Below are 19,200 nucleotides of genomic sequence, written 5' to 3' on the forward strand. Positions count from 1 at the left end.
AATTCAATTCAATTCAATTCAATTCAATTCAATTCAATTCAATTCAATATACCTTTATTTGTCCCGCAAGGGGAAATTCCAATTTACAGCAGCACCAGTAAAAGATAGAATTAGGTAAAAAAACCCCAGCAAGTATATACAAAAGAGCGCTTCAAAAATTGTGACTATAATGGCTTTAACTGAGCCTCCACAAAGTGATGCATGGTAATCACTGTAGACTTGTGAGCTGCAGTGATTATATCTCTGTGTTACTGTCCTTTTTTAAATATATTTATTTTTTAGTAATTGGACCTATGAGGCTGGAATAAAGTTGAATTGAACTGAATATGAATAGTTTAGCTTTTGAAGGGTGTTCTACAAATTGAAAAGGAAAAACATCCACTCCTGTATTAGACATTCCCATTGGCCACATTGTCACTATTTCAATTCTACACTATATTCGTAATCAATAAAATGGCACATATCCATCATGTAAGAGGTCACCTGTTATCTTAAGTCAACCTGCAACAACAACAAGCAATGTGCCAGTGTGTGTGAGACCTATTAGGTATGTGCTCCAGCCTGTGTTTGGGTCGTATGGTCACTGGTGGACTTCTGACAGATCCAGCCACACTTCCTCTGTTCAGGTCTGCCCTTGATGCTGATTGGGTAATGGTGCGGATACTGTTTCCATGATGAACAGGGGAATGAAAGTTTGTGACGCTGCCATTCCGTCGGGGAGATGGAGTGTGGATAGAGGCCTCTTGGCTTGTGATGTCACTCTCCTCCTGATCTGGCTTTTTATCCGCTGCAGCCTCTGGAGCCTGCAGTCTCGCTAAGGTTGGGTTAAATGTCACAGGGTGAGTGTCACAACACTACAAGCACTGATGGAACACACACAGGAGACCTGAAAATATACCAGATACCTGCAGCCATCTGGAAGACTTTCTTCTTGTCCTCAGTCCGCTCCTGAAGAGATTAAAGGAAATCTTGCTGAGACCACTGCATGTCATTGTCTGTAATATTCAGTTTACGACTGCATCTATGGGTTTGTTTACATACTTGTGTTCTACATTTTGCTCAAAAGTGATTTAAAATGTATATTTAGTTAGCAAAATTGTTGCTGATTAATGTCTTTAATCCTATTTGGATCAATTTTGAAACAGTGTTATGATGAGATTCATCATGTTCATCATTTATTTTTTAAATGTAAAATGTCCAAATGTTGTCAGGCTCTGTAAGAACTTTGCATCTGTTTTTAGTATTTTCCTCTGCCCAGTGATGAGTGCCCATTCATTTGGGAGTAATTCATTATTCTCCTTTTTCACTTTTGGCTATTGCGTTTATTGGTTATTTTAGTCATAGGACACAACTAGTTCATAGTTTAGAGATCACGATCAGGAAATCCTTCAGTTTACGTTACATGTGGTCATCTTGTAGCTTCAGCTATCTAATCTTTTCCACCTTCCATCCTTGGAAAGCACTGCTTGTAAATTTAATTTCCATTTAATTCTGATTGTACATGTAAGTGTCATGTAACGCATTTTGTTTTATTGCAATTAAATACATTATTTATTTACATGCTAATACTGCCAGTGTTGCTATACTGCAATGGTAGCTATGAGTAGCTGTGGCTTTTCTTGTTGGGTCTTGGATACTTCCAACATGTAGACTGGATCAAACCACCACCCGTCTGATAAGTGGACGGCCGCTCAACCTCCTGAGCCACAGCTGTATTATGTTGTTTAAATAGTATCCAGTAATTGATAATGTCTTTCATTATTTTTCATTATTTTCATATTTTGAGTCAGTCCTAAATGATATATGTTCAAATTAAGATTGCTTGATCCAATATGACAATGACTCATCAGAAACTCACAGTCTGGAGTTGCATTCTCAGCTGGTTGTTGGTGAATTTGAGGGATCTGGCTATAGCCTGGAGATAGTATATCAGCATGCTGAAACAAACAGGGACAAAAGTCACAATGGCTTGTTTTTTTTTTCTGCATGCATGCGTGTGTGTGTGAGTGGGGGGGTGTGCAGTCTTACAACAGTAGCAGCAGTGCTGGCAGCACTACGACAGGGCTCGTAACGTAACTCATCACTTTACTGAACCACAGTGGGAAGTCACTTGCCACTGTCTCAGAGATGATGTCATAAATCTTCTCTTGGCCACTGAAATACATTTAACATTAAACATAACATTTAAATACTTTCATTTACATTAACATTTAGAAATAATATAAACACAACCACACCTAAGGAAGCAAGCAACATTGTGACCGAAGTGAGGAACGCCCTGTCCAAACTGTGGTCCAAAGTACAGAAAGAACTGCCTGCTGGCCATATAAACAGAGATACAACACATTTAAAGACACCTTTTGCACAGCTTAAAGGACATGTCGACAAGTTGTGAAATGGGTGTGTGTTTCTGCTCATTGCAGAGATATTTGTCCAGCACTGCAGTTGCTTAAGGGGTCAGAAGCTAGCTCACCTGTCGTCCAATGTCATTGTAGTAAATAAATGCATCGGACAGTATGTGTTTACCTGAATGGTCCACAGTGCTGTGATGGTCTGTATCTCACTATGGCAAAGATGGTGGGCAGCATACAAAGAAACAGCATGAAAAGCAGCATCGCCAAGTAGAAATTGTTTGATCTAAAAATACAGCAGAATCAGAATCAGAATCAGAAAAACTTTATTGATCCCTGAGGGGAAATTGTTTAAAGCAAAGACAATGTGTGTGTGTGTTAAAATGAACAATGTTCACATTCCTGTTGTTTTCAGACATTTAATCTGCTGAACAATTCAGCCAAATGCCACAAAAATTCAAGTCTATGTGGAAAAACTTACAGATTAAAGAGGGAGAAGCTGTAAAATGTCTTCAGTTACATAACATGACATAAGTTACAAACGCATTCACACTGTCCAGTTCCATTTAGACCTATTGGAACATTTCAGTGAAATAGGTGTAAATCTTATCAAGAAAGGCTGAATAAGAACACGTTTAAAAAGAAGAAGCAACCCTGGGGAATTGTTTTTATAGACACTGTTCTTCCAACCCTTGGCTACTGCATTCTGTTCATTAGGTGCTCTTAATTAACATCCTGTTGAAAGGCAGCTGGGACATTTAGACCGAGCAGATGTGAAATCATACATCCCTAATGTCAGCTTTATGTGACATGGACCTGAATCAGCACAACATAATGTATCAGCTAGCACTAAATTATGAAAATGATATGTAGTTTGAAATTAAAAGCAAATCTTTTGAGGTGTGATGCAACCAATAATTTCCACTGGAACAGAACAGAACCATTTTTAAACCCAAAGCCAATGTTTTAACTAGAGTTGTCCACTTCTAGGCTCTGGTACAGAATGCTGACCGTACAACATCCAAATTATGCCAGACAACAGAAACGACTCTACTAGTGTTTCCCTTAACAGCCAGCGAGTGTGATCACAATGTATCTTGCCAGCACTGTCATCAGTACAGCAGCTGAAGCAAAGGAAGAGACTCCACGGTGCACTGGACTTTTATCATTGAACTACCATAAAGAAATATTTTTATCGTGTCAGTCTGTATCTAATAAATCTTTCATCCTCAATTATCAAATTACATTGTGTAACCTAGACCTAAGTTAAACTGAGGAGTTCTGTCCTTTCTTGGGGCTCTGCCCACCCAGTTACAATTAACTGAATGCACCCTGGTTAACTGGCCATGGTGGTGTCACACTGCGGTGAGGTCGTCCTGTCTTGGGTTATTGTCTTGTCATTTCCTGTTTTATTTTGAAAGTCTAACTCTCCTCTCGTTTCAGATCACTTGCCCTTCCTCTTGTGTCACCTGTTCATCATCCCTGATTCCTGATTGTGTCCACCTGTTCCCCATTACCCTCATGTGTTTAAATAGTCTGCGTCTCCCTTTGTCCTGTGCCGAAGTGTTTCGTCTTATGTCCGATCACCAAAGCCTGCATCATAGCTCACAGCCACAGTCTGTATTTGTAAGTCTTGTTTCCTCGTCAGAGTGATTTTTTGTTGTAACTTCTGTAGTTTAGTTTAGCATTTATAGTCTTTTGAGTAATTTGCTTTCTTGGTTTGCCTCCCTTTGGAGTGATTTTCAGTTCATATAGTTCATAGTTGAAGTGAGTCTAGCCTCCATCTTTTAGGAGAGTTTTTTGTTTCTGTCCTGTTCTTTCTGTTTCTTTGTTAGCTCTTTCTCCATTCGGAGAGACTTTAGTTTAAAGTTTTGTAGCCTTTTGATTTTCCTCTCTGTGAGTGATTTTGATTTTGATAATTTTTATAGATCCGTGATTGAGATATTTTCCTCCTTTGGAGTGTTTTTTGTTTTCTCTAGAGTAGTTGAGTATTTTCATAGATCAGGTTTCATAGCCCCTTCGTTTGCTCTGCACTGAGGTTGTCTTGACTCAATAAAAATCTGCTCACTGTCATTCTCTGCTCCTGAGTCCTGTTTTGAGTTCGGGCCTGACAGTACACTTCGGCCAGTATGGACTCAGCAGAGGCTGGCCGGTGGGCGGCCACGTTACAGGCTCAGGAAGCCCGCATCTCTCGTCAGGAGGAGTTCCAGACGGCGATGGTGGGTCAGCTTGGCCAGCTTTCGGCCCAGGTGAGGGAGCTGACGGACCACCTGCGGCAGACAGCCCCACCATCAGCGGCGCCAGAACCCCCAGCTCCTGCTGCGGCCGCGTCCCAGGGCGTGGCCGGGATGGGAATCAAGTTGGCTTCCCCGGAGCGATACTCGGGGGAACCAGGACAATGCAGGGCTTTCCTTATTGATTGTTCCATACATTTTGAACAGCTCCCGCACGCATTCATCACAGACAAGTCTAAAATTGCATTCATGATTTCCTACCTGACAGGGAGAGCCAAAGCTTGGGCCGCCGCTGAGTGGGCTCGAGACTCTCCGCTTTGCTCCTCTTTTACAGACTTCAAAACTGCTCTCATGATGACTTTCGATCCTGTGTCGACTGACAGGGAAAAGGCCAGGGAGTTGAGCAGAGTGACACAGGGCCGGGACTCGGTGTGCGACTATGCTATTCGCTTTCGCACCCTGGCGGCGGAGAGTGGGTGGAATAACACCGCCCTGTACGATGTCTTCCTGAAGGGGCTGGCGACTCATATCCAGGAGCTGCTGTTGCCCCTGGATTTGCCTGCGGACCTGGATTCACTCATCTCGCTTGCCATCCGGACTGACAACCGGGTTCGTGAGCTCCGGCAACCACGGAGCAGCGGTTCGAGGGAAGAGGAGCCCATGCAGCTTGGCAGGACACGGCTGACACCAGAGGAGCGACGACGACGCCAGCAGGAAGGCAGCTGCTTTTACTGCGGCAAATCTAATCACCTCGTCGCTACCTGTCCGGCCAAAAAGATCCAGGAGGTGAGTCAACCCCCAGCCACGGACCGCGCTCCGCGCAGCCTGACGCCTGTTAAGGTAACGCACCATGCCATCACTATGGACATTGAGGCACTCATAGACTCTGGGGCCGATGAGAGCTTAATTGACTGGGGGCTGGCGGAGACATTGGGGTTAAAATCGAACCCCCTGGCCAGCCCCATCAAAGCCAGGGCTCTCAACGGAAAAAAACTGTTTTTGATCACTCACGCCACGGAACCACTGGATCTGCAGATCCAGGGGCATTGGGAACTCCTGACCTTTTACTTGGTTACTTCACCCTCTCAGTCTCTGGTTTTAGGCTACCCTTGGTTATGTCAACACAACCCCCACGTGAACTGGATAACAGGGGCTATTATGGGATGGGGGGAGGATTGTGTGGACCACCGCAAACCGGTTCCGGTCCAGGGGAATAACATGACTGCTATTAATCACTTCTCTGTCACCTCTGCCACAGACTCTGAAACCTCCGACCTGAGCTCCGTGCCTTCCTGCTACCACCACCTCCGAGAGGTTTTTAACAAAAGCAAGGCCTTGTCACTTCCCCCACACCGGCCCTACGACTGCGCCATAGACTTGATTCCTGGCTCCCCCATACCCAAGGGCCGGTTGTACTCCATCTCCGGGCCAGAGAAAGCAGCCATGAAAGATTACATAGAGTCATCATTGAGGGCGGGGCTTATTCGTCCTTCCTCGTCAGCAGCTGGGGCCGGATTCTTTTTTGTGGGGAAAAAGGACGGATCTCTCAGGCCCTGCATCGACTACAGCCCCCTAAACGCCATCACCGTCAAAAATCGCTATCCCCTGCCCCTGATGACGTCTGTTTTCGACCAGCTGCAGCAGGCTAAGGTATTTACCAAGCTAGATTTACGCAATGCCTATCATTTAATCAGGATCAGAGAGGGGGATGAATGGAAAACAGGATTTAATACTCCTAGCGGCCACTACGAGTACTTAGTCATGCCTTTCGGTCTCACTAATGCCCCAGCTGTATTCCAGACTATGATAAATGAGGTGCTCCGGGATTTTTTAGACCGGTTTGTGTATGTGTATTTGGATGACATTCTCATTTACTCACCAGATCTAGAAACTCACAGAAACCATGTATCCCAGGTCCTCCAACGGTTGTTGGAGAATAAGCTCTATGTGAAAGCAGAAAAAAGTGAGTTTCATGCCGACACCGTCTCCTTCCTGGGCTTCATTGTAGCCCCTGGAAGGGTGCAGATGGAGCCGGCTAAAGTGAGCGCTGTGGCCAAGTGGCCCACGCCTGATAGCCGCAAAAAAGTCCAGCAGTTCCTCGGCTTTGCTAACTTTTACAGGCGGTTTATCAGACACTTCAGTGCTATAGCGGCTCCGCTCCATGCACTCACCTCCACGAAGCAGCCATTCCTCTGGACTCCGGAGGCAGAGGCAGCCTTTCAGCACCTCAAGACCCGCTTCACCACGGCTCCCATTCTCACGATGCCTGATCCTCTGCGGCAGTTTGTGGTCGAGGTGGACGCCTCCAATGAAGGGGTTGGGGCAGTCCTGTCCCAGCGGTCGGAACAGGACGGGAAGGTGCATCCCTGCGCCTTCTTTTCGCGGCGCCTGTCCAGGGCGGAGCGGAACTATGACGTCGGCGACCGGGAGCTGCTGGCGGTCAAGCTGGCCTTGGAAGAGTGGAGACACTGGCTTGAGGGGGCGGAACATCCGTTTATTGTCTGGACCGACCATAAGAACTTGGAATACATACGTAAAGCCAAGAGACTGAATTCTCGCCAGGCCAGGTGGGGACTCTTTTTTAACCGCTTCTCCTTCTCTCTTTCTTACAGGCCGGGGTCCCAGAATGTCAAGCCCGATGCCCTGTCACGAATCTACGACCCCGAGCCTGTTGCCAAAGAACCAGAGCCAATCCTTCCACGGACCTGTGTGGTTGGAGCGGTGACTTGGCAGATAGAAAATGAGGTTAAGCATGCAAACGGTGAGAGCCTGCCACCTAGTGGGTGTCCCGAGAATCGATTGTTTGTCCCGGCTGAGCTGCGCCCACAGGTGATCCACTGGGCTCACACCTCGCTGCTTTCCTGTCATCCGGGGGTACGGCGCACCATGTATGCCATCTCCCGGAGGTTCTGGTGGTCATCCATGGAACGGGAGGTCCGGGAGTACGTCGAGGCTTGTTCGGTCTGTGCCAGGAATAAGACGTCCTCCAGGCCACGTATGGGACTTCTTCAGCCGCTGCCCATCCCCTCCAGACCATGGGCCGAAATCTCCATGGACTTCGTCATGGGGCTCCCGGTCTCCCAAGGTAACACCACGGTTCTTACGGTGGTAGACAGATTTTCCAAAATGACTAGATTCATAGCCTTGCCCAAATTGCCCACAGCCAAAGAAACGGCTGAGATTATGATTAACCATGTCTTCAGAGTCCACGGATTTCCTAGGGACATTGTTTCTGACCGGGGGCCCCAGTTTGTGTCACGTTTCTGGAAGGAGTTTTGTCGTCTCATCGGGGCCACGGCTAGTCTCACCTCAGGCTATCACCCGGAGGCCAACGGCCAGACCGAACGCATCAACCAGCAGCTGGAAACCGGCCTCCGATGTTTGGTGTCCCAGAACCCCTCAACATGGAGCAAACACCTGGTCTGGGTCGAGTATGCCCACAACTCCCTGCCCACCTCAGCCACAGGTTTTTCACCCTTCAAATGTGCGTATGGTTACGAGCCTCCTGTCTTCGCGGACCAGGAACCTGAAGTGTCGGTGCCCTCCGCCCATGCCATGATCCGCCGTTGCCGACGAATCTGGGCGGCCGCCCGGCAGCTCCTTATCCGCCAGGGAGACCGGGTCAAAAAGGCCGCGGACCGGAGAAGACGGCCCGCTCCTGCATACCAGCCAGGCCAGAGAGTGTGGCTCTCAGCCAAGAACCTTCACCTCCGAACCACCTCGAGGAAATTGGCACCACGCTTCGTGGGGCCATTCCCCATCACTAAGGTTATTGGTCCTGCAGCAGTTCGCCTGCGTCTGCCCCGGTCTCTCCGTGTCCACCCCACGTTCCACGTAAGCCAGGTCAAACCAGTCAAGGACAGTTCCATGGTCCCGGCCCCCCCGCCCCCTCCTCCTCCGGAAGTTATAGACGGGGGTCCTGTCTACAAGGTCAAGAGGTTGCTGGCAGTGCGCACCCGGGGTCGGGGCAAGCAGTACCTGGTTGACTGGGAGGGTTATGGCCCAGAGGAGCGTCAGTGGGTCCCGTCCCGCTTCATACTGGACCGGTCCCTCATAGACGACTTTGTCAGGGACCATCCTGAACTTCCTGGGCCGTCAGGAGTCGGCCCTTAGGGGGGGGGTACTGTCACACTGCGGTGAGGTCGTCCTGTCTTGGGTTATTGTCTTGTCATTTCCTGTTTTATTTTGAAAGTCTAACTCTCCTCTCGTTTCAGATCACTTGCCCTTCCTCTTGTGTCACCTGTTCATCATCCCTGATTCCTGATTGTGTCCACCTGTTCCCCATTACCCTCATGTGTTTAAATAGTCTGCGTCTCCCTTTGTCCTGTGCCGAAGTGTTTCGTCTTATGTCCGATCACCAAAGCCTGCATCATAGCTCACAGCCACAGTCTGTATTTGTAAGTCTTGTTTCCTCGTCAGAGTGATTTTTTGTTGTAACTTCTGTAGTTTAGTTTAGCATTTATAGTCTTTTGAGTAATTTGCTTTCTTGGTTTGCCTCCCTTTGGAGTGATTTTCAGTTCATATAGTTCATAGTTGAAGTGAGTCTAGCCTCCATCTTTTAGGAGAGTTTTTTGTTTCTGTCCTGTTCTTTCTGTTTCTTTGTTAGCTCTTTCTCCATTCGGAGAGACTTTAGTTTAAAGTTTTGTAGCCTTTTGATTTTCCTCTCTGTGAGTGATTTTGATTTTGATAATTTTTATAGATCCGTGATTGAGATATTTTCCTCCTTTGGAGTGTTTTTTGTTTTCTCTAGAGTAGTTGAGTATTTTCATAGATCAGGTTTCATAGCCCCTTCGTTTGCTCTGCACTGAGGTTGTCTTGACTCAATAAAAATCTGCTCACTGTCATTCTCTGCTCCTGAGTCCTGTTTTGAGTTCGGGCCTGACAGGTGGGAGTATTGCAGCTGTTTTGAAGAATCATCACACTTTTAGTTCTTTTATCAATTTTGAGACTTTCACTTTTAAAACTGTGGGTGATAACCCAATTTGCAGTGTAATCATTTATTGATGTCTCAACTCATGGGTTTTATCAAAGAATTCTGAGAGTCACTGTCCTCTGTTCTTAAATGTGATAAGGCCATTGTAGTTTGTGACTTTATCATTGACACTGACCCTTCAAACTAATTTCCTCAGATTTTTTAAACATTTCTAAATCGTCAAAGTTTGTGCAGCTGTGATTGACCTTGTCTGTAATACAAATGTATTACCTTTGATGCCCCTTTATTACCTATTACAATAACATTCAATCCAATCTTGCATCTTTAATGAGCAGTCTGTAGCCATTATTAATGGCCAAGTTTCTTGAGTTAATGATTTGTGTACATCATGGCTTGATGCTTTTACTCCATACATGTCCAGACCTCTTCACTGACAGTAACCAATGATATTTTTATGCATGTAGAACAAAGGTGAACACTCCATTCTCATGATACTATATTTGGCTGCTGCCTTTGATCGTGCCATTTTACATTATAGGTTATATAACTTTGTTGCCATTTCTGAAACAGCTTTAAAATGGTTTCATTCCTATTTGACAAATCAATTTTTAATTTCCATATCAACAACCATGTGTCCTCCTCAGCTCCCTTGCTGTGTGGTGTCCCTCAGGGGTGAGTCCAATTATTTTTTTAATTTTACACGCTTCCACTTGGTCATTTGTTCAGCCGCTTTCAAAGCGTGTCATATCTGTGCTTTGCCAATGATACACATATCTCTTTCTCTATATCTTTTTTTGTAGTAAATCGGAATAAACTACAAGATCCTGATGATTACATTAAAGACTCTGCATCACCTTACCCCCAGTTACATTTCCTATTCCCTCATCCTGTTTTCTACTTCTTGACCCCTCCAATGTCAGCCTTTTATCCATCCCTGCTCCGACTCCAAAAGAAAATGTAATTGTGTTTTGCTGTTTAACCTCCAACCCGCTGCTTTGCTGAATCAATGTAAGATTTCAAGTGGCTTCTAAAAATTCTAAACAATTCTCCCATTTTATTTGTTGCATTCCTCATTTGAGGTCCAAAACAACTGGACAACTGCAATGATGCTAAAGCAAAATCCATATTATCACAAAAATACTCTCGGTGTTACACACAATCAAGTGGCTCAGCACTCCATAATAATGAGTCGGGGGCATAAAAAAGCCTTCTTTACTAACAGCAATATGTAAGTATCAATCTCTCTCCTCTCTCCTCAAGCGCAACTACATTTAATGACCCATATGAAATCATCTCTCAGCTGTTTAGTGGACTGCCTGTGTGTGTGTGTGTGTGTGTGTGTGTGTGTGTGTGTGTGTGTGTGTGTGTGTGTGTGAGAGAGAGCAAGAGAGAGAGAGAGAGAGAGAGAGAGAGAGAGAGACCAGGTATTTATCACGTTGTGGGGACAAAAATCTGTTTACACAGTAACATTGTGGGGACTTACCTCCCTTATGGGGACAAAATGCAGGTCCCCTTAATGTAAATCACTAAATTTTAGGGTGTAGACTGAGGATAGGGTTACGGATTAGGTAAGGTTAGGTTAGGTACAGGGTTAGGAATAGGCAAATAGGGGTTATGGCTAGGGTTAGGGTATGGGAACTGAATCCCACCCCCAGAGTAATGGGGGTGGGGAGGTGCAGGGGTTAGGGTAAGGCTCCAGGAAATGAATGTAAGTCTATGTAATGTCCCCACAAGTGATAAAAACACAACATCAGTGTGTATGTGTGTGTGTGTGTGTGTGTGTGTGTGTGTGTGTGTGTGTGTGTGTGTGTGTGTGTGTGTGTGTGTGTGTGTGTGTGTATGTGTGTGTGTGTGTGGGAGCGTGTGTGCATGCGTGTGTGTGAGTGTGTGTGTGTGTGTGGCTGCTGCTTGGATTTTCCACCACATCTGGGAGTGACTGATAAGGACTGAAAGAGGCAATGACAGCCTCGTTACATAAATCAGAGTGGGCCGAGCACTTTGTGTGTAATGCATAGGAAGATGCATATAGTGTACTGTAGGGCTACACACTGATTTGTCACCATAGCAAAAGAAAAGGGATGAGAATAATAGCTAGAAAAACATGCTGATGATGTGTAATAGGAGCAGTGTGCTGATATAGTTTATGTCTTTATCAAAGAGCAGATCACATACACACACTGTACAGAGCTGTGTGTGTGTGTGTGTGTGTGTGTGTGTGTGTGTGTGTGTGTGTGTGTGTGTGTGTGTCACAAAAGACTTCTATATATCCTCTTCTGTGCATTGTGTGTAAGATTAAGCTTGACTGATCTTTCTCTTTAAAACTATTAGAATTCTATCACATGTCAAAGAGTCCTATCACACCCATGCAGCGGAAAAAGAAAAGATTTCAACAAGGTTTTAATATTTTTAGTTACAAGAAAAGTTTCAATATCCCAGAATCTGCAATAATAAGTTGTTTATTGGTGAAACCATAGTCAACCATATGATTAAATATTTTTGCACATTCCGAACTACATGCAATAGATTCTGACACAGTTCTCATGAGAAGATGACTGAGAAGATGAAGAGTGCTCAAGGAATGTATACTTTTGAACTTAGGTTAGTGTTTAAGTCTGGCTGCAGTACAGTACTGGGTGAATGTTTGCCTTTTTTTCTCTGCTCTCCCTTCTGCCTAACGACACTCATTTGGTTTGGTTTTGCTTTCTTTGGTCAGCTTTTTGTTTTGTTTGGCACTACACAGCACTCACACACACAGACAATCCTCACTCATGCCCACTTAGGCCACTGACTATGCTCCACACCCCACATGTTAACAATCCTTTGTTGGCATTTGTACTTTGGTTTAATAAAATACCCTTTTGGTAAAACTTTATCATCATGTGTCTTCCTTTGTGTTCTGACTTCCAGGGCAGGGTCATGATATACAGTATATCATTTATATTTATGTTGTAATGTGGATTATTTAAATGCATGTAGCAAATATAATACACCATAAAATTACAAACTAGAGTGAATGCAGATCTCTGCCAGGTGTGTCTGGCGGCATGTGGGTGGAGAACAGAGAGTGCAGACAAGGCTGAGAGTCCAGCATGTATGCATGAGAGTTGTGGAATGCATAATGAAAAATATGCAGATTCTAAGACAACAGCCATGTAAACTCAATTTCAAAGTGAAAATGCCATCAAAGAATCCACCAACATTAATGCCCCTAGCAGAAACAAGACTTCACACTGAAGCAGTTAATCAGTTGCAGCCCCTTCCAGCCAGTTATGAGGAGTGAGGAGTCAGCAGTATATGACAGCGAAATAAAACACAGCAGTCAATAAAACAGGTTTTTCCAAAAAACATGACTCACTGAAGCCACGAGAGCCCTTTGAGCATACAATTATAAACGTGTACAAAATACTAGTCTGATGTGTCCAGTAGTACACGAGATTAGCTATGGACGTTTACACACACACACCCATATGACCAAACGCATGACCCTTCAGACTCACACCTGGTTGAGATAATAGCCTAAGTGCAGGATCAGTTTTATTGCTTGACTTCAGCCCAGTCACCACAAATTATGTTATCCTGATGAAGAGGCTGAGTGCTGTAAATAAGATGATATTGTTGGAAGCTAAAAAAGAGAATCAAATGGTTCTTCTCCTGCCATTCTGCAGAAACAAACATAATCGACTGTTTCTATTGGCAACGTGCGTCTTTGTTAGGATTCTTCAGAGGTCAGACTAATAGCATTTTCAGTATATATGATAGAAGCATGTGTGTGTACGTGTGTGTGTCTCAGACCTGGAGGCTCGAAACACCTGCTGATGGGGAACATTACAGGTGAGGACAGCCCAGCTCCTCAGATACATCAGACCAATCAGCTTCAACACATTGAAGGCAGGAAGACAGGGAGAGAAAAATGCTCCCATCCTGGAGGAAAGAAAGAGAGTAACGCATACACACACATAGCCACAAGGGTCACAGTCCATATAAAAGGCATTATATCCACCAGCTCATGGTTTCACGCCATTATGTTCATTACTGCAAGGCGACATTTCTGAAATGAGTTGAGGAAATACAGTCAAGCCAGCCACAGAGGTGTAATGGAGACATTATAGAGGGTCACAGTCCTTTAAACATGGTCATGGAGACTGGCTAGGCCAAACTATTAACTCTGAATTAGATCCTCAATTACAAACACAGTGACAAGGCCAAGGTGATACAGTGGAATTAGAAAGAGTCTTTCACTTATTTTAGACAAATATTAAGACTTACCAGATCATTCCTTGGTTATAAATCAGGTGCAAAACGTTCTCTGCTATTTTGAATTCTCCATATTCAGGCTGAGGAAAGGCAGAAAGGGCATTATTGTGGAGTTTATGTTTTTCCACTTTAAGATTCTCAACCAAAACGTCTTTAGATCATGCAATGATATTAGAATGAAAGTCTGTTAGGAGAATTTTTAATGAGTAAACAGAACTTTGCTGAAAAACCATATCAGACTCAAAATACCAGTATTTTTGTTAAGGGTGGAAAATCCCTAAAAATAGACCATAATGAACTGTCTAAACGGACACCTGAAATAATGCAATTCTTGTATGGTTAGTAGTTCCTTAACCTTGTAAACTCAGCTGAGCAAGCATATGTTTTGTAGTGAAGCATGATGACAAATATGTTGGGCTGAATTTGGGGGCAAATGTGTCTAAAACGATTAACAAGAGATCTAGAATATTTCCATCTGACAAAATTGTGCAGCCAAAAAAACATGAACCACTCATACAAAAAGAGTCGTTCTGAAGTTGCACGCACAGGTGATTTAAAAGAATTTTCACATCCTTTTTCATAAAATGTACAGAAACTTCACAAGTGGTCCAGACCTGCCTTACAAGTCATGCACAGATAGACTGACAGACCTCTTGTTGGCTATAAGAAACTCAAAATTTACGATTTAGAAGTGAGAAGGAGAAGGTAATCTTTCTTCTCTACCAACAGCAATACTGCACATATCATTTTTAGTGCTATTGCTGCCTCTGATATGCTTTCCACTAAAAAATGCAATGAGTTTGTTCATTTCTTCATTAATAAAATTGAAGGTATTACTGCAGATTAGCCACCACAAGATCAATGTCATGCAAAACAGAAATTATCACATGGAAAGAAGATAGAACTGTGCAGCATTTTAAGGTGACACACAAATTTATTTGCTTTGTCACCAACTGACTATAAATGATCGGATGTGCTTGAATTTTCTCCAGATCAATCAAGACAAAACTAAGATAATTGTCTGTGGCGTAAAAGATTCAATCAATCTTGGACTCACTCTTGGGGGTCTATTTTTGATTAAGCCGCCGGTGCGGCACAAAGTCAGGTCCGCTTCACCGATGGGGCGTGGTGGTGCAGACTTTGGTATTTTCGTGCACTGCGCTGCTGGCGCATCTCCTCCCTCTTCTCATCTCAGTCCCACCCAGCGGCGCAACTCGGAAAGAGGGACTTAATGACAAAGCTGGGCAGCGAGGTGCTCCCTCCTCTCCCGTGCACTCTGCTGCTCTCCCAGTTGACATGGCACATGCAGTTCAGCCTCTCTCCAAATTAAGTCCCTTAATGTGTCCTCTGTGAATTCATAGTGACATCCACATCGTACAGCCATGTTGTGTAAAACACAACATGCCACGAAGAATGCACCGACACTCTGTGGCCTGTATGTTAATGAACCACCTGTCTGGTCCAGACATCCAAAAGACCAAACCATGCTGCCGTCTTGTTGAAGGTGTTGATATATGGCGTCATCAACCACGTTTTCCCCCTGAAAGACTGTAGGGATGCTAGAATTCGCCAGATTGAACGAGTCATGTGCCGACCCGGGGAAAGTGGCATATATGTTTGTCACCAGGCAATTTGAGTCACAGATCACCAGACATCCCTGTGTCACCTGTGTACATTCAGTCAGGTTGAGTGACCATTACTCGTGCCGAACGCGCTTGCGATGTGGTCAGATGAGATACGGATCAAAATATATAAATGTAGGTCTGACTGTATGTGCTGACTCAGATAGTTGCATTGAATTGTGGCTGTTGCCAATTATTGATCGCAGTGAAATGCCAGACACTGTGGAAACCTGCCTGCGAGGTGTTGGTGACGTGAGCACACGACTCCACCGGTTTACGAAAATCCACTTGCCCAGCGGTGCGCCACTGGTGTACAGAGTTGACCAGGTCTGGGGTGGCGAGCTTACAGCGCACTTTTACGCTGCCGGCGCAGACTGAAATGGACCGAATATCCAAATTCGCCATCTGATTATCCCGACACCTCCCCCTACTGCGCCGCAACACCCATTATGGCGCACCTCTGTGCACCTCGGTTTACCAAAATACGCTGCGCGGCTGCCTGCACTGCTCGAAAATATCACTGCGTGGGGTGCGCACCCTGTGCCAAGCCAGCGGCGGGGACGAAAATAGAGCCCTTGGAGTTAAACTTTAACAGCCACATCAGGTACAAAGTCTGCATTCTAAAATCCTAAAAACAAGTATCAGAGGATTCATGTCCAGGCAGGTCTAACAACTTCAACTCATACTGGTGTTAGAGTCCTAACAAAGAAAGGTTCTCAGGACTCTTCACTGGCTTACAGTGAGTCAAAATAGAGATTCTGCTGGTATATAAATCTCTCAGTGGCTTACAAAAACCAAAGTGTCAAAACAAGACTTTCTGAGTATGTGATGGACTTTTGCTCAGCCGTGAACAGTCACTGCTCAAATCAACTGTTTTTGAAGCTTAAAAACACAAAACTCATTTTAAGCACAACTTACAAACTTGCTTTCTAAATCCCAGCAGCAGCAGTCACTCAGGTAGCGAACCACCAAACCTCTGATGAAGTCAATGAGCAAGATGCTGGCCACCGTGAAGATCATGTCAATGATGGACAGCTTCAGCATCTCCTGGGGACATCATGTAAATATGAAGACATATACAGTTCATTTAATTGCTCACTACTCAAACCAGGCTTAACTTGCTCGTTATGTCAGTGATGTCTCTCACTGTGTGTTTCAGCACTCTGCCATGTGCACAAGGGACTTGCATCAGGAGAGGACCTTTACATTTTTCTTGTGAGTATAATGCATCTACAGACTTATTAAGATGAACATGCCAGAAATGTCTCAGTCTGAACAATTATCTACAGCTGAACAATCTATCTACATTATCTGCATAGAAACCTACAAGCAATAAACCTTGTGATTATAAAGTGTACAGCAATCAGAAGAGAGAACCTGTCCGACGTAGGTCTCCCAGCACTGGTCCTGCTGAGAGCGGGTGTTCTTCTCAAACAGAACTGTCTGGTTGGAGATGCTCCCTGAGCTGCTCCTGCCACTGACAGTAACATCCAGCACTGTGGCCATGGTCACTCTGGTGCTGTTGCGATGCTCAGAGACAGAGATCTCTGAAACCAAGGTGGAGAGGCTGTCTACCTCAGGCTGAGAGATAGTGGCCAAGAAGGAGCTGGAGTCAGACCAGTTACCTGGATTCACTGGGACCTGGAAGAAAAATATAGTAGGGCGCATCACCAGCTGTGTGCTATACTTTTTCTCATATCTTAAGCAAAAGCTACTAAGTGATGTGAAACGAATAGTTTAACATATTGGGTTATTTCTTTTTCAAGAGTCCAAGAGTTTCATGTCTGTGTGTTAAGCGCAGAGCTTGAGTCAGGACATTGCTTGAGTCAAACGGCTTGCTTGGCTCACTCCAATGTCATTTATTTAACCTGTACACAGCCAGAAATGTGTAAACAACTTTACTGCTCTTCAACTGCTCAACCTTTAGAGATGTTTGTAGGTATGTTTGAACTATGGACCAGGCCAGGCTAGCTGTTTCCCTCTGCTTCCAGTCTTAATGCTAAGCCAAGCTAACATGGCCTGACTCCAGCTCCACTTCTCATCTCACTCTCCAACAACAAGAGAAAGCATATTCCTCAAAATGTTGAACTATTTCTTTGATAACTAAAGATAAAATGGAATAAGATATAATGATAGCACATGCAACCATATAGTGTAACATGGTTTTCTATTTATTGAAGCTGATTTTATCATAACTGAAAGGTTTATAAGAGCCAGGTTATCAAAACACAAAAATACATTTCCATTTTTCTGTATTGTCTATACTCACAGCAGAGCTCATACTGTTGACCTTATCAAGGAGGGCGATAATAAGGCTGTAGAGATTCCCCAGGTATAAAACAAGCACTCTGTAAAGACATAAACATATGACCCATGTTTGTATGCAGTATGACCTGTACTGCATTATATAGTATGTAATTAGAGCTGCATTAGTCTGCAGTTGTTTATGGGTATGGTTAATGGGTACCTGGCCAGCTGGAACCGCAGCGAGGTTCGTGGGTGGTACATCTCGAGCTGAGCCACCAGCTCAAAGGCAGACGGAGCAATCATGGTGATAAGAGAAACAACCACACTCACCTGGAGAGAGGAAAGGCATGAAAGTCACCGACATGGAGGGAGTACTCCAAAATTCCTCCTTCTGAGAATCATTGTCCTCTGTCTCTGAAATGCTTCATCTCAGCACTCACACACTGTTAAACCAACAACTTGTAGCTTTGTTTTAAATTTAGTGGACATAGCAAAGTTTCTACAGATAAATATGTGAGGCTGAATTTGCAATTTGCAATATCATATAAGTTTAATGTATTTGGAATCAAGCTGAAATAGAATATGTGATACTGATTAATCATTTGCATACTGTAATTTATTAAACATTTGATTGTAAGGCTGGTATTGATATTTTATTGTTATTTTTATTATTTTTATCTTTGTGCTGCCAACCAATTTGCTTCAGAATTAATATTACTGAGTATTGAAAAAGTGCCATGTATCAGTTCTAATCCCTTTAGACAATGAAATCACTTTAATAAAGCAGGTAACACTAAATTAACAAATTTTAAGCTGTTGAGAAGATTCCTATTAATAAAAATACCATCACAGTAATGATCCAACCAGCACTGACCTTGCGGTACTCCACTTACTCAACAGCCAGAATTTCTGATATCGTCATCAGGAACTCATTAGGCTCATAGTGAACTGATATGAAAAAGCTAAAACTGACAGCTGACAGTTTAGCCATCTATCTTAACGTTCAGAAGACTTTGAAGCTGAGACCAACCAGCCCCTCCCCCCATTCTCAGCTGACCCCGCCAGCAGTGAATCCTTCACATTTGTGTCAGTTGTACCTATCATAGTAAAGTAAATGAAAAGATGCCAGTAAAAAATATTGATCGTTAATAATAAAATGGCAACAATACCCATCCTTATGTGCTGGTCACATGTAGTTTTAAAAATGTGAATTTGTTTCATATCATTGGGAACTGAACATCTTTAGGGTGTTTTACATGTTTGTTCAGACTAAATAAGCAGTCTGAAGGCAGATCTTTAATGGATAATTCATTACTACTACTACTACTATTTACTTTCCCATATAAAATATAATATATATAATATATGTTGCCCTGCAATCGGCTGGTAACCGGTTCAGGGTGTACCCCGCCTCTTGCCCGTTGAAGCTGGGATAGGCTCCAGCCCCCCCGCAACCCCGAAAGGGATAGGCGGTATAGAAAATGGATGGATGGTATCAATACATGACTTCTAAACAATATAGTGATCCAGAGTTTCATTTTGAGCTGATCATAGCTGAT

General features: G+C 44.0%; 1 protein-coding gene across 1 annotated transcript in view; it reads right to left on the reverse strand.

The window, feature by feature from the left end:
- Positions 1 to 19,200, reverse strand: part of LOC139333685 (transmembrane channel-like protein 3) — a 42,240-nt gene that overhangs the window by 2,010 nt on the left and 21,030 nt on the right. The window contains exons 11-21 of the mRNA XM_070966293.1: positions 17,862 to 17,971; positions 17,664 to 17,742; positions 16,772 to 17,035; positions 16,313 to 16,441; positions 13,785 to 13,852; positions 13,311 to 13,439; positions 2,527 to 2,637; positions 2,029 to 2,154; positions 1,859 to 1,937; positions 906 to 948; positions 541 to 814 (exon numbers count right to left, since the gene is read on the reverse strand). Of these exons, the coding sequence (XP_070822394.1) occupies positions 541 to 814; positions 906 to 948; positions 1,859 to 1,937; positions 2,029 to 2,154; positions 2,527 to 2,637; positions 13,311 to 13,439; positions 13,785 to 13,852; positions 16,313 to 16,441; positions 16,772 to 17,035; positions 17,664 to 17,742; positions 17,862 to 17,971 (1,412 nt within the window). The remainder of the gene's footprint in view (positions 1 to 540; positions 815 to 905; positions 949 to 1,858; positions 1,938 to 2,028; positions 2,155 to 2,526; positions 2,638 to 13,310; positions 13,440 to 13,784; positions 13,853 to 16,312; positions 16,442 to 16,771; positions 17,036 to 17,663; positions 17,743 to 17,861; positions 17,972 to 19,200) is intronic.

Source organism: Chaetodon trifascialis, chromosome 1 (genome assembly GCF_039877785.1).
Source record: "Chaetodon trifascialis isolate fChaTrf1 chromosome 1, fChaTrf1.hap1, whole genome shotgun sequence".
NCBI classification, from domain to species: Eukaryota; Metazoa; Chordata; class Actinopteri; order Chaetodontiformes; family Chaetodontidae; genus Chaetodon; species Chaetodon trifascialis.